Source organism: Scomber scombrus, chromosome 20, assembly GCF_963691925.1.
Source record: "Scomber scombrus chromosome 20, fScoSco1.1, whole genome shotgun sequence".
Taxonomy (NCBI): Eukaryota; Metazoa; Chordata; class Actinopteri; order Scombriformes; family Scombridae; genus Scomber; species Scomber scombrus.
In genome coordinates, this window is record NC_084989.1 from 13,480,175 (window position 1) to 13,494,341 (window position 14,167).

The 14,167-nt window shown below is 40.8% G+C and overlaps 1 protein-coding gene across 1 annotated transcript in view; it reads right to left on the reverse strand.

Annotated features, from left to right (window-relative positions):
• prex2 (phosphatidylinositol-3,4,5-trisphosphate-dependent Rac exchange factor 2) overlaps nt 1–7,128 on the reverse strand; it is an 89,491-nt gene extending 82,363 nt beyond the window's left edge. Inside the window, exon 1 of the mRNA XM_062441526.1 lies at nt 6,768–7,128. Coding sequence (XP_062297510.1) covers nt 6,768–6,905 — 138 coding nt within the window. The 5' untranslated portion in view covers nt 6,906–7,128. The remainder of the gene's footprint in view (nt 1–6,767) is intronic.
• Nucleotides 7,129–14,167: the final 7,039 nt, after the last annotated feature.

Sequence of the window (14,167 nt, forward strand, 5' to 3'; positions counted from 1 at the left end):
CAGGCATACTGATCTGAGCAAATATGTGATTTTGTGTGTGTGTGTGTGTGTGTGTGTGTGTGTGTGTGTGTGTGTGTGTGTGTGTGTGTGTGTGTGTGTGTGTGTGTGTGTGTGTGTGTGTGTGTGTGTGTGTGTGTGTGTGTGTACCCTGTGGCAGAGCATGCCAGTTTAAACACAGGGCCCCTTGTGATGATGACCCCTTCACACTGCATGAGCGTCCTGACAAGTGTCTACCGCAGCCCTGCCACTCTTCTACTTGTCACACGTAGCACCATGTGACCGGGCAGCTGGCAGTGGCCAAATCAAAGGCCGCCTTCTCCTCTGGGCAGATACACAGCACCACCTCTGCCCCCTGAGCTGAATCCACACGATGGATTCAGTGCAGGAGTCCTTGCAGCGCTATTGTCTATATGCAATGAAGTTACATGTTGCCAAGTGGGCATCTGTAGCACAACTCTGCTTTCCCTGGCCCAGTGGAGACAGCGGGGGGAAGTGTGTGTGTGTGTGTGTGTGTGTGTGTGTGTGTGTGTGTGTGTGTGTGTGTGTGTGTGTGTGTGTGTGTGTGTGTGTGTGTGTGTGTGTGTGTGTGTTGAGGCAGGAACCGTGCAGCACAATGTAAAGACAGGGAGGGCCAGGAAGGAAGGAAATCCTGCTTGAAAAATGGTCTCTGAGACAAAAGCTAAGAAACTCTCTCTGGTGCAAGAACCTGCTGCAGGGTCTTGAACGTTTTTTACACTGACAAAATGAAGGTGTAAAGAGCTGTAATCAAAGTAATTCTGATTTTTGACAAGACGACAGCAAAAGCAGTGGGGTTTTTTAACAGTTTGGAAGAAAGGATGATGCAACACACACAGGCAGACCTGGAACTGGTTGAAATGTTTTGATTTCTGTGGCTGTCTCTTCGTTTTGTTGCCAATATCGAACTGTTTTTTAATAGTACCTTGCTTTTATAATATATGACCATGTCTTTCAACAAAATGTATATTTTAATTTAAAGAAATACTTTCACATTTTGGAAATGCCTATTTATTTTCTTGCTGAGAATTAGATGAAAAGATAGATACTGTGCTCATGTCTGTACAGTAAATATGATGCTACACAGACAGCAAACTTAGCTTAGCTTAGCATAACTTAAAGGGTAACAAAATCCACCAACTAGCACCTTTAAAGCTCCCAAATACAAACATCATATCTTTGTTTAATCCATCCAAAAAACAACAAGTTGTGGGACAGTGACTCCACTGATTTATCGTTTATCTAATACTGATAGTGAAACGAGTCTTTGTGCAGATTGTGGCGCTCAAAAAATGTATCCGCTGATTTACAGATGTATCTTTCACAGTCTATGGAAAAAGTCTTTTTGGGCCCAATAGTGTCATGTCATCCCGGAAGTTGCAAGAACGTGGTTCGGCCACTATGTCAAATTGGCTTCAAACCTTGGCGCTGTTCCTCGGGGCTTGTTGCAGCCTCACAGTCTCGACAAGGCTCCAGGATGTCACTGCATCCGACCAAGAGATTGCTATTTTTATGCTATGCTAACTGGCTACTCTCGTTAACTTCCTTCAAGACATGAGAGTGGAAGTATTTTGATAACAAAAGAGACTAGACATCTTGATGGTGAAAGAAAATCAGCATTACAGGAATTCAGCCAAAACAAAACACCCTTTTAAATCAAATTACTTTCACTGTCACGCCTCTCACTGAGGATCACAATATTTAATCATTTCTAGTAATTCTTCAACTTGGCATAATGTAAGCACACATGTGACTGAACATTTCCCAACGGTAATCACATTTGCTACATCTAGGAAATTGCTAAATCTTTTTTTTGTCATAAAGATGAATGAATAAAATATTGAAAGGCATGCAAAACACAGCAGCTCCAAAAGTAGCATTGCACAATGGGAAGATAAAAGATTATCCCACTCAGTGTTTTAATTGATATGAGACTCAAGGTTGCAACACAAATCTCTGCAATAAAAGAGCTCTGCTGTTGCATAACTAATCCTCCCTATCATTCATCCTCAGGTTGGATACAGATATAGCTGCAAGATGGGTACTAAACCGGTTGCACCCAATGCATCTATTGATCCTGCAAATACAAAATCAAAAAGGCAAAAACATCTACAGTGTGGAGAAGATGTATTAAGAAGTATATACAGACTGTGAAAAATCACAAGTAATGCAGAAGTTACACTACAGTCCTTGCAGACATAGCATAAAATGCAAACTGCTTGTGTAGTGGCAGTGTGAAATTAAAATGCAAGTGGGCCACTTCATCAGTTCAGGGGCCTCACACTGGGGACAGACACAAGAGAGAAACTGTCTGTATTCTCAGGCAGCAGAGACTGACCGAATCCAATTAAGAGTCAAGGAGAAAAACATCTCACCTCTCTGTGGGCTTCCATTTCTCTCCTACCTTGCTCTCTTACAAACACCACATACCCTGTAAAAACACAGTTGTGTCTATATATACTTTAAATAAGGCAGAATTAATCTCATCCTCAGCCACCATTCCCTCTGGGACACACTACAGTGAAAAATGAGGAAAGAAAGACAGGCAGTGAGAGAGATTCAAAATGAATGAAAAGAACGAGGGGATAAGACACAGGTGTAGGAATGGGAACAGAATGAAGCGGCAATCATCTACCCCGAATAAACAAAGTAATTAAGGAATAAAGAAGAGAGTAATCGGGGCAGAAACAGCAGCCAGTTTGGAAACAACTCTTGTGGGCTCTTTTATCACCAAATCTGGCCCATAATGGAAACAAACTAATATAAGCAACAGTAAATGGCCACTGGCAAGCTCTAAACATTAAGTACTCAACCTCAAGACCACCCAATACCGCCACCATCATCATGTGAGCGCTCATGTTGTATATCTTATCTGATCGGCCACTTAAAAAAAAACAATTTAAATGGCATAGACGAATCTGTACAAGGGGTTTTATCACATGCTGTCAGTCTCATTACAGTAATGTAAACAACTTTTGCTTCTGCCCTCTCTGACCCCACGTCAACTCATTCAAATCCAAACTTCTTTCTGGCTGATGATTTAGCTTTTTGCTCATGAACTTTGGGGTCATCAGCTCCCACTCATCATGCTTCCCCTAACCTGACCTCCTTCAGGATAAGACCGCCACTAAAGTCATATGTTGTATGCAAAAAAAAAACTTCTGCAGCTCTGGCCAACGTGACAATCCCAGCCAAGATGTAAACAAACCCAAACCCCGAAAGAAACAGAGAGAGAACTTACACACACACACACACACACACACACACACACACACACACACACACACACACACACACACACACACACACACACACACACACACACACACACACACACACACACACACACACACACACACAGGGTTCACTTGAACACCTGGGTTTCTAAGAGCCAGTAAATGATCCTTCTTAGCGGCTGTTTTCTCCATTAGGCTTGATTTTGCAACTTCCTGCAGTAATTTTCACTGATTTAAAGTGACAATCGACATGTTTGTTGACCAACAACTTCTTTGCATAGAGGAAATAAAACAAGGGGAAGCATATGCAGAGTATGAAATTCACCCTTGAGGATCTTTTTTTTTTTGTTTTCTTAAAAGAAGATGAATAAGGATACCACAGCATTTCATTGTCTCAAATCAAATTTACTTAATTTCAATTTATTCAAGGGATTAAAAATGTTTTAAACATTACAATCTATGGTTGCTTCATAGCTCAACAGGCTTTTGCTGGGGGAAAGGAGGGCAGCAGCTGAGGGACCACTTAATGCACTGTAAAGCTCTTTGGAATATATTAAGTTAACTTGTGGCTGAGATCTCCCCTCAGAATCAAGACATGAAAGGTTTCCTCCATTGTCCCTTCTTCCATTCCCTGCTAAGTGCTTCTCAAGCAAGCAACTGTCTTTCAATGTCCCGCTATTAATGAAGAACAATGCCAAAGTCTTATAAAAGTATTTCATTTGACACTGTGGCAAAAAAAACAACTGCAGAAATGCAAAGAGCTCATTAAATGGACTGTTTACATTAAGTCTGGATTTGTTCCTCTCATTGAGACATTTCTAAGAGTGACTGTCATTTTATTGGCTCCTGGCTGTCCAAGATAAACACCACTGTCCACCGCCGCCCACTATCTCCAGCTATAATTGTTCATTATATAAGATAGGATGGAGATATTTCAGACAGTTTCCCCAGAGCTTCTCTCTCTGTCCGACTACTGTGGAAGCCATAAATTAAAGTCGGTGTGAAAAGTGACCAAAGAAAGTCAAATTTAGACTTACTAATTTAGACTTACCTACTTAATACTGACACCTTCAAGATTTAATCTGCTTATTTTCTCACGAGAGGCTAAGTGTTGCCAAACAATAGGTTAAAACTGTCCTGGGACAAATCGCTCTAATCATCCTGCTTGTCCGTGTTGTTTTCCACTACCTTAACATTACAGTATGTTGTGAGGTGCATTGTGTTTGGGTCCCACGGATCGGCGGCAACAATCTCTGCTCCACAGTTCAACTTGGGCTACTGACCGGAGCCTCATTGTTCCCCAGCATTTCCTAACCTCAGAGGAATTCCTCCTCCAGGAAGTATGGTTTACAAGAGAAGGCACCAAGCCCAGCCTCTCCAAACCCTCCCCCCCTTCCTCCCCACCTACCCCTTCACCCTCCTGGCAATATCTACTGCATGATCCGTTCTACCCTTTTCCCTTTCACCCCTCTAGCAATATCCCGCCCTGCGCCTCTCCCTGCTGTTTCTCGAAGTCCCCTGGATTATCCCACCAGGGAGTCTCACAGAGGGAGGGCGGGATGTCCTCTGTTCTGACCTCTAGGCAGACAGAAACTCATGTGGCAGTAGAGGAAGCAGGAGGGGAGGCGAGTGTGTGTTTGTGTGTGATCAGATGAAAGTCTACAATATGACCGTTCTCCCCAGTAGGGCTGCCTTTGATCATCCTGGAGTATCTTCCACAATGCTCCCCAGGACCTCCCAGATGATAAGACAGTAGATAATAGTCACTCTTCATCTTACTCTCTCACTTTCTAGCTTCCTTCTCATCATCGCCATCTAGCTCATTCTGCTTTTACACACAGCTAAACCAACAACGAACTGTAAGATCTCAATCTGGCGCATCTGTCCAGGCAACTGTCCAGAACCGAGTTGCCTTGTAAGGATCAGTCACTTCTGAAATGAATTCCTGTTCCGGCACAACAGGGGAGATAAAAGGGGGAGGGTCTGCATTCCCCAAGCCCCTACCAGGACAGAGGACACATTCCCTCATGTACTTGCCTCCTCCATTCCTCCAGTGATGCCACTTCTAAGAAAGGCCATGCACAATCTGGCCAGACGCAGCTCCGTCCCCTCCCCAGTCCCTCTGTCCTCCATTGGAAACATCTGGGCAGTGGGAGGGGGTCGGGTGTACACATTCATACATGTGGTCTGGGAAATAGCGTTCTTAATGACACACAACACAGTGCCCCCTCGACCCTACTTCCCTGCACAGTTCCCATCACACTCAGGAGTTTAAATTGCTGAGAAAATACAGTGGAAGCTGTCCAAATCTACTGTTTTCTGCTGTTGAACACGAGATAAAATCACATCATAATCACATTGATGTGTTTATTTCAAGGATTTTCACTTTTAACATTCGGCGCCAGCTGCCTTTATTCAAATAAAGCCTTTTAATACTTGATTACCAGCTGTAAACAATGACACAGTTTCACAGCTTTCATGCTTAGTGTTACTCCTGTTTCTTCATGTCTTTGAGGTTAGGTGTTTTTTTTATGTAATGCCACTAATCTGACAGTTACTACATTGCGGCAACAGAGTGTCACGATGGAGATGTGCAGCCAGCTGTGTGCAAGCTCCAGGGATTTTAGTTTGAGTCCACCTGTGCTGTCCTTGGCAGAACTCCACCCTTCTGGGTTTGATCAGAAGTTGGCAATGAGAACAAACTCAGCTTGCACTTATTTTCTATGCCGCGTGTGAAAAGTGGGGTAATAACACGAATGGAATAGTAATGCAGTAGAATACAAATTACGAGCCTGCCTGTGTGATAAAGACACAGTCAGTTAGAGGATGGTGCCTTTAAACGAGTTTTACTGATATATTTCAGTTCATTCTCTCCTTAAATGTAAAGATTTCTAATGATCGTAGAGACATGTTCAACAACCTGGACTGATACACTTTAACTTTGAGTTGTACGTCACAGTAATCACTTCCTAACTGGTGGAATGATGATAGGATATTTTAAAAATTCAGACGCTTTTTGGCTGAAATGTTTCATTTTCGTCATTGTTAACAGCATCTTAACCATCGTATGCCCACTCCGCAAGATAAAATGATATGTTTGTGATCAGTTCTTGTGATCCCCTAAAAGCCTATAAGCAGAATGAGAAGAGGATTTAACATGACACTGGCTTCGCAAGAGCTGTGCCTCTTTGTGACTGCTTTCCCAATTTCACACTTGCAATCTGAAAAGTTAATATCCCAATCAAAGGGTTGTACTCATACAATATTACAGGGAACGCTTTCAAAAGTTGACTATCATGTCTGACATCCAGCTCACACCAGGAGAAGTAGTTTGCGCAGGTTATTAACATGTACCACTCAGTGGAGGAGTTCTTGCTGTGGAGCCTGATGCACCATGCATACTAAACAGGCTGGCTGTTTTTTTGTTTTGTTTATTTGCTTTGAGGTTTCATCTTCAAGAGTAACATGTGCACTTATATGCAATGTCTCTGTTGTAAAAGTGTAGTCAAAACTCACCGAGAGAAACTCTAGTGTCCCCACATAATCCCGTTCAGTCTTCAGAAGTTCATTTAGGACGCACACGCGTAACCGAAGCTGTTTCTCCATGTCCTTCACGCTTTCAGCTCTGTGCTCACTTCTGCTCTCCTCAGTCATTGTGAGTAAACAAATACAAAACCGTATTTCCTTTTTTGCGGTTGGGAGTTGCACGTCACATTACGAAGTTCAGTTACGAAAATGTAAAGTTTGCAACATGCTTAAAAGTGAAGGGTCCCTGCAGAAAAAGGAGTCCACAAAAAGTAGAGAGAGGGAAAAAGCGAAATGCTGGATGAAAAAACGCATGAAAAGGAGGCTGGGGAAAAAATGAATTAAAAAAAGAAGCACAATGAAAGTTACTCAGCACCGTGAGACAGCCTCACACTGATCGTGACTGAGAGCTGCTACAACAACTGGACACCAGTCATTAAGTTGAGTCCATGTGACTCCCAAAGTCTTCATCCTGATCCTGATCCTGCCTCCCAGCAGCCTTTAATGCAAAGATGGACCAGAGTCAAGTCAGGCGCAATTAATGCTGCGGCTTCCGCCTGCAGTTTCCAAAATAAACTCGCATCAACAAGTTATAAGAGACCACCATAGACTGTAAAAACATAATGGATGTAGCCACCGTGACGCCACCCGTTGGTTTATGGGCTTCAAAGCGAGAGCAAGGATTTACTATAACAGCTCTTAATGGATATATTACAGGAGCAAATATAATACACCCATCCTTCTGTTTTGAAGCCTCCAGCTTGCAATTTTGACCGTGGCCATCTTGGATTTTCAGAGCCAGAAGTGATTTTTTTTTTTTAAGTGACCAAATTTGGACGAAAGGCTGCTAATTTGATAAGCACGGTGCATTTACGGAATATGGTTAACTGTGATAATGTTAATGCTGCTTTTTGCTAGCGAAAAACAGGCTTAAAACTATTAAACAACTTTGTAGCCGACAACCGGAAAAGTTAACACCTGAATCCTTTGCTGGTCTTTTAGTGCAACCAAACGCTGGACAACACTTTTTAGGCCGCCCACCACAATGTTACAATCAACACTCATGAACTGAAAACACACTTTAATGACAGCTATGACTATACTCTGTGAATCTGAGGTTATGTCATGTTTACGTTACCTAACCAACCCTGTTGTCACCGTTGTTGTGGTCAATCTCAATGTAGCCACGCCGACGTCCTCGCCCCCTGCTGGCCATGAGAAAGAATGCTGATTTAAGATAAGATAAGATAAGATAAGCAGTACAGTAATCAATCTCTGTGTAAATAAATCTGCAATATATAAATGTGCAATATTCAGAAGTTCCTGAGATTATATACATGTGTGCAGTGTTCCTGGGATGGACATAGTAAGGACAGCATTAGTCTTTTTTAGTGGGAGTGGGGGGTACTTCTGCATTGGCTTCTTCACTTTTTAGACCCTGAATTACCTGCTTGGAAGAGACCACCAAGACACATAATTCACCTAATAGTCCTTATGATTTAAATGACCTTAGATCTGTCAAAATTGCCACTTAAAACTGTTGCAGGAATTATATTCAACACTGAGTGAATTAATACCCCTGAACGTGCAAAATAATGCTAATTTATGTCAGCTTATCGCTTTCATTTCAAAGGAATAATAATTTTGCTTCTGGGACAGGAAAATGAACACAAAACGCGCTATCCTATAAATAGACTTCATACATAATATACCACTAATAATAAAAATTGGTATAAAATTAGGTAACAATTTATTTACTAGCTATGAAGCTCACACAATATGTTGTAAATTGGGGATTTAAAAAAAGAGAGAGAGAATGATACATTTCCACACAATTTCACTCCTCTGAAGCTGATGAAAAGAAATAATGAGGGGAAATGAAAGCATTCTTCTCTTGTTCAAGACCCACTGAGACCCTGTCAAGGCTTGCTGCTATAAGACCAAGGTGAAGCCATCTCTTTTCAAAAGTTACCCACGCTGGAGAATTATGTTGCATTACATTAATTACTTTACCCCTTTCTGGCTCTCCTTGTAATAAAGCACAGGAGTTGCTTAATGAAGTAATGAATTTCGGCCATAAAACCTTGGCTTACATCATTAAGTTGTAAATGAGCTTTTCACTAATATGTGTGAGATAATAAGGAGCTTACTTGCATACGTTACAACACCATCAGTTCTTTTGATTGTTATTAATTTTGGTGGGACACAAAAAAGACAGAGCTGTTAAGGAGCAGGTTTATGGCTGAAAATACAACAGCCGCATAAATATTTGGTTAAGCATGTTACCTGCCATCATTTTCGAGAGAAAACAGATGTCTAATGATAGTGAGCTGTTTGTGAGCAGTTAGCACCCATTCATGCAAATAAAGCCTATTTTTCATCCTTAAGTGCACTTGTGCAAATAAGAACAAAACAGTATTTACTCTGATAGTAAAGTGTATGCAACATTATAATATCTATAAAAGTGCAAAAGAAAACACATTTAAAAACACGTGCAAAAAGTGAACTTAAGAAAGTAAAGTGCGTCACAGATGGGTCTGAATTGCATGAGGCATAAAGTTCTCCTCTCATTATGACCACACCTCTCCGCAGAATGTCCCTTCGTTTTAGTTTCCTCACTGGTTGAGCTATCAAACAGATTTGAAAACTATTTAAATATGAGAGAAAGTGACAGACAGACTGCAGGATGAATATTTGAGTTATGGTGCAGTCTGTGTAGGCCTGGAACTCTTAAGGAGAGGCGCACCATATCGAGGGCCGCTGTGACCATGTGAGGTTCCTCCCTTCATAGTTTCATAAGAGAGTGTTGCATTTGAAACACATTCAATCTTGTTTTCCTCTACACTGTGGCAATGATGCTATTCTTCATGAGTAAAATATCTGTGCAAAATGTGTGTAACTCACACAGTCTAGAGTTTCCAGGATGTGTGACACAAGACAATTTCTTGCAGAAATGCTCTTGTTACAAATGACTCCTGTGTGTAGTCTGAGTGCCTCGATGTAGTTTTTTTAGGTTTGATTGAAGATGTTTCTCTAAATTAAGCAAGCAGATGCTCTTGCACCACAGCTCGTCTTTACAAGCTAGAAATATATGAAACGATTTTGTTTCAGTCCTTTAACTACTTCCACCTCTTATACTGCAGTGAATTGTTGGGCACAGTTTCTCTTGTAAAAAATGTAGAAAAACTAGAAGAACTTGAAAACAGTAGCATTTAATCTGGGTGTGTTGAATTAGGACAGAATTTCCCCTCTCTGGGATGTGACAGTTTTTTGCAACATCCCCTGTGTGCTTCCTGCTAACAAGAGCACCTGAGAGGAATGTTAAGTACGTTGAATTCGACACAGTCAGAGTCATTTTGCGCCTGTTTAAAAATAAAGCACAATCAATGCTTACACCGGCTTTAATTTCACCAGCTTGAAAAGTCTTTTGAGAGGATTTTAAGGGACCCATTTTGCAGCTCACAATTATAATTTAAGGATAATCATCTCAACATGTAGGGATTGAATTAACTCCAACTGCAACACTTTGTTTCATTACATTTGTATGTTTCTCTGCATATTCTGGAGCACGGTCTGTGGAGTATATTCGCCAGAAGAGAAAATGAAATTAACTGATGACTGCCCTAATTTATCAGCACCAGAGGGAGTCTTTATTTTATGGAGCTGTTTTATGGCTCAATTACAGGTTAGTGTCAGTTTTGTGAGGTGAGATGAGGACAGGCATTGCTCTCAAACATGAGTAAATCTTGACATGTACTATACTCTGCTGGTCAGGTTTGGCACTGCATGTATTTAGGGTGTTTCCTAATGATGAAGGGATGCGCTGTACTGTTTCTTTGCTGCCACCAGAGAGCACTGTTGTTTTTTAATAAAATACTGTGACTCAAAAAAGATTTTCCATCAAACAAAGATGTGGATAAGGGCGCATAATTGTTTTACTTAATGGCAAAATCCTTGAATCCAAAATCCTTGTCTGGATAGGCCTGGGTCCCAGACTTACACTAAATGTCATAAATCTGGGTCCAGGTCTGAAAAAAAGCAGACAACCCTTGAGAATGTTCAATTATGGTTTTATATTAACCATTCTAATCCAGGTAATTTTCCAGAGCTGCTGATTTTATTGGTCATGACTTTATTCTGTGGAATTAGCTTCTGTTGTTTGTGGTTTTGTGCTGCCGGTGCCTTGCTGAGAGCTGCCAGGAAGTGTTCCGTTCCTCACATTTGAAAATGGGTGTCAGACTGATATGACCTGCTTTCTCTGATAATTTGTACTTAATGTCAAACATGAGAGGAGATAACAGTGTTAATTTATGCTGATATGGATGTTTAAGCCTGTATTTCCATCCATTTGTCTCTCAGGGTTTAAGTTTATGGCAGCCAAAACCAACATTCCACCACATATCTGCAGTGGTGTCAGTCAAAAGTTATGGCTTTTAGTTCAGATTTTTTCTCTCTATTCTGATGCAGGAAAGTCTAATACAGTACATTACACATGTTTTGATATGAAATAAAACCTTTTTGTAGCAGATTTTAAATGTCTGTACAACAGCTTCATGTAACACTTGGGAAGAAAACCCGATTAAATCCTCAAGTGAGCAAATGTGCCTCACAAAATACCAAACTTCATTCCTCTTCATCCCTCAGAATGGAACGGAGATAATCTCTTTATCTCAGGTTTGTATAAAATGTTCTGTTTTCTGGAAAATCTATTTAATGTTTGGAAATTTAATTGAAGTAAACCCATAAATTCAAATTCAAATTTTAATTCAAGACTCCACGTTATACATTCAATATTAAGCAGGCCTTTGTGCAGACTTTGAAAGTTACAAACTGTTTTAAGTCTTAATTAAATCTTTATCTTTGGATGACCTATTCATAACACAAAGTGACATGCAACAGTTGACCATGAGTCAGAAGTAGTCACAAGCAAAAAAGGTAGGAAACCATTTGCATATAATATAAACCTGGTAATTCCTAACATTCATGACAAGCTGTATTATTGCATGCTGAGTAATTTTAACAGAGCTGATCACTGTGTCTTCTCTTGTTCTCTAACCACCATTCTCTGCCTTGAAGTCCCCCTGTTATGCATTTTGCCTCGCACTGATTTCTATTACTGTAAGCCTGTCTTTGTGCTTTGTAATCAAACAGATGGAAGTCTGTGGGATGCAGATGTCATAGAAAAGCATGTTTCTTCTACGCATTTGTCTCACCATGATGGATGACTGCGGGAGAGCAGAGTGGTTGATTTGCAGGCTGTAGATCATGAATTAAAAGTCCTTGTCATTGAGATTATCTTACCCTAAATTCTCCATTCATAGCAAGAGTGACACTTTTTTTGGCTGCCAAATGGCCCGCTTTGTGCTGCCTCCCAGACTGTGCACCATCTTTAACCCCCGCCAACCTCTTTCTTTCACTTCTCGCCTCACAGTCGAAAGGTCATAGATGTGCACTCACAGTCCTCCTCAGGGTTAGCTTGGATCTCTCAGATCCTGCAGAGGCCCTGGAACATCACAAAGAGCTGCAGTTAGCCCCACAGTTTGACCAGACCCACCGCCCCCCCCCCCATCACCACCACAACCGGTGCAAGCCCTGCTGTCAGACTGCACACTTATCAAAGAGCTCATTCACACCCCTCCTCACAGTTTGAGACGGAGAGGAAAATGGTGATTTACTGGACCTCTGTGCCATTCTAAGATTGCAAAGCATTAAACCTGGCTCTAAGAAAGATGTTTGGTTCTTTACCTTCCCACAGACTTCAGCCCAAAGCAATGCCACACGCCCAGATCTGCGTTCCTGTGTGTTAAAAACAACACCATGACCACCACACTGACTCCCGGAGCAGCGGAGGCTGTGCCCTCAACCTACGTCTCTGTGCCCAACATGTCACGCTTAAATGCCCAGCCAGTGTAGCAGCCTTTATATGCAAACGTTTTACTCTCCCCACAAATCCCTGAACATGATATAGATGGAACACAAAGCAAGCATTTTATGAATATACTTCTGTGTGCAGCTGTCGCAGTGCTCAAAAACACTTCAGTTTCTGGTGTGTGTTATTTGAAAAATAGCTCTGTCAGTAAACCTCCTCTTCTAACCTTGGTAAATTCAATTTAAGTTTTGACGAAATTCTCCAAAATAGAAGTGGACCTCTATGACATTTAAACCAAAGACGTATTCACTCTCTTAATCAAGTTCGATGTGCTGATTAAGTGCTGCTTATAGTTGTGGAGTAAAAGGGAAACTAATATGTCTTTAAGCCTTGTGTTTTGTTGACATTGGCTTTATTTCCTCATTGTCTGGCGTCCCATTGACAAATCCCACCACTGTACGTGTAAAAATGATAATGACAATAATTGCAAAATCAACCAATTTTCCTTTTTTTCTCCTTCTGAATTAATTAAAAGCCATTCTGGAAACCAAACTGATAACTACAAACTAGGCTTGCACATTTGATGAAGGTGACAAAATACTGAAATAACTTTAGTGTAAAGCCTACCAAATGACATAGCTTGTGTTTTATATGCTAAATGGGCTGTGCATGGACAAATATATGTTCCTTTTGTTTGTCAGAAAGTCCATTATAAAGCTCCAGTAACAGAAATCCAGAGAGACTTATATAGGATTTGGGAGGAATAATGCTACATAATAAGTACTGTCTATGCCTAATCACAGATATAGAGCATATAAATATACATTGTTTGTAACTATGTTTTACATGGTGCCAAAGATGTACTGCAGCATTTTCTGTAGTGGACTTCTGAAACATGTCATCAGTTCAAAATCACATTTATAAGCGACTGTCGCAAAATTAGGAAAGTAATAAAGTACCACAGTGATGTCACTGTGTTAAGTATGTTTTGTTAGCTGTTATGGAGAGTCCTGGGACATTATGGTCCAGTAAGATGAGAAAAACTAATTGTGTTCATGCTCAGACTAGTTATATATGTGAGTAGAATCTGGTGTCTCCAACTCCAAACCCCTTACAGAGGTTCTGTGACTGAAGTAAAGTGAATACCATACAGAGTACCAGCTTTTACCGCAAATCTTCATACTTAATACTTTACATCATGAGAGGACTGACAGTAGATTAAGTATGAAAATACAACAAGCACATAAAGAGGATTTTATAATAGCTTATAATAGCTTCTAGTCTCAAATTTGGACCATCAGTTAAACTCTTAAATTCTTTTTGTGGTTAAAACTCAATTCAATTGTAGGCGAACCCACTTTAATCCCATCCTCAGGTCATGAAGCTGTTTACTGCTATGCTGAATCTGAGCACCTGTGTTCTGTGGATATCATTATCTGACATGTATAATTAAGAAACCCTCATGCAGCTTCTCCGCATGTCTTGTGTGCTTTGAAGTGGGTGAGGTCAAAAAAGCATTCCT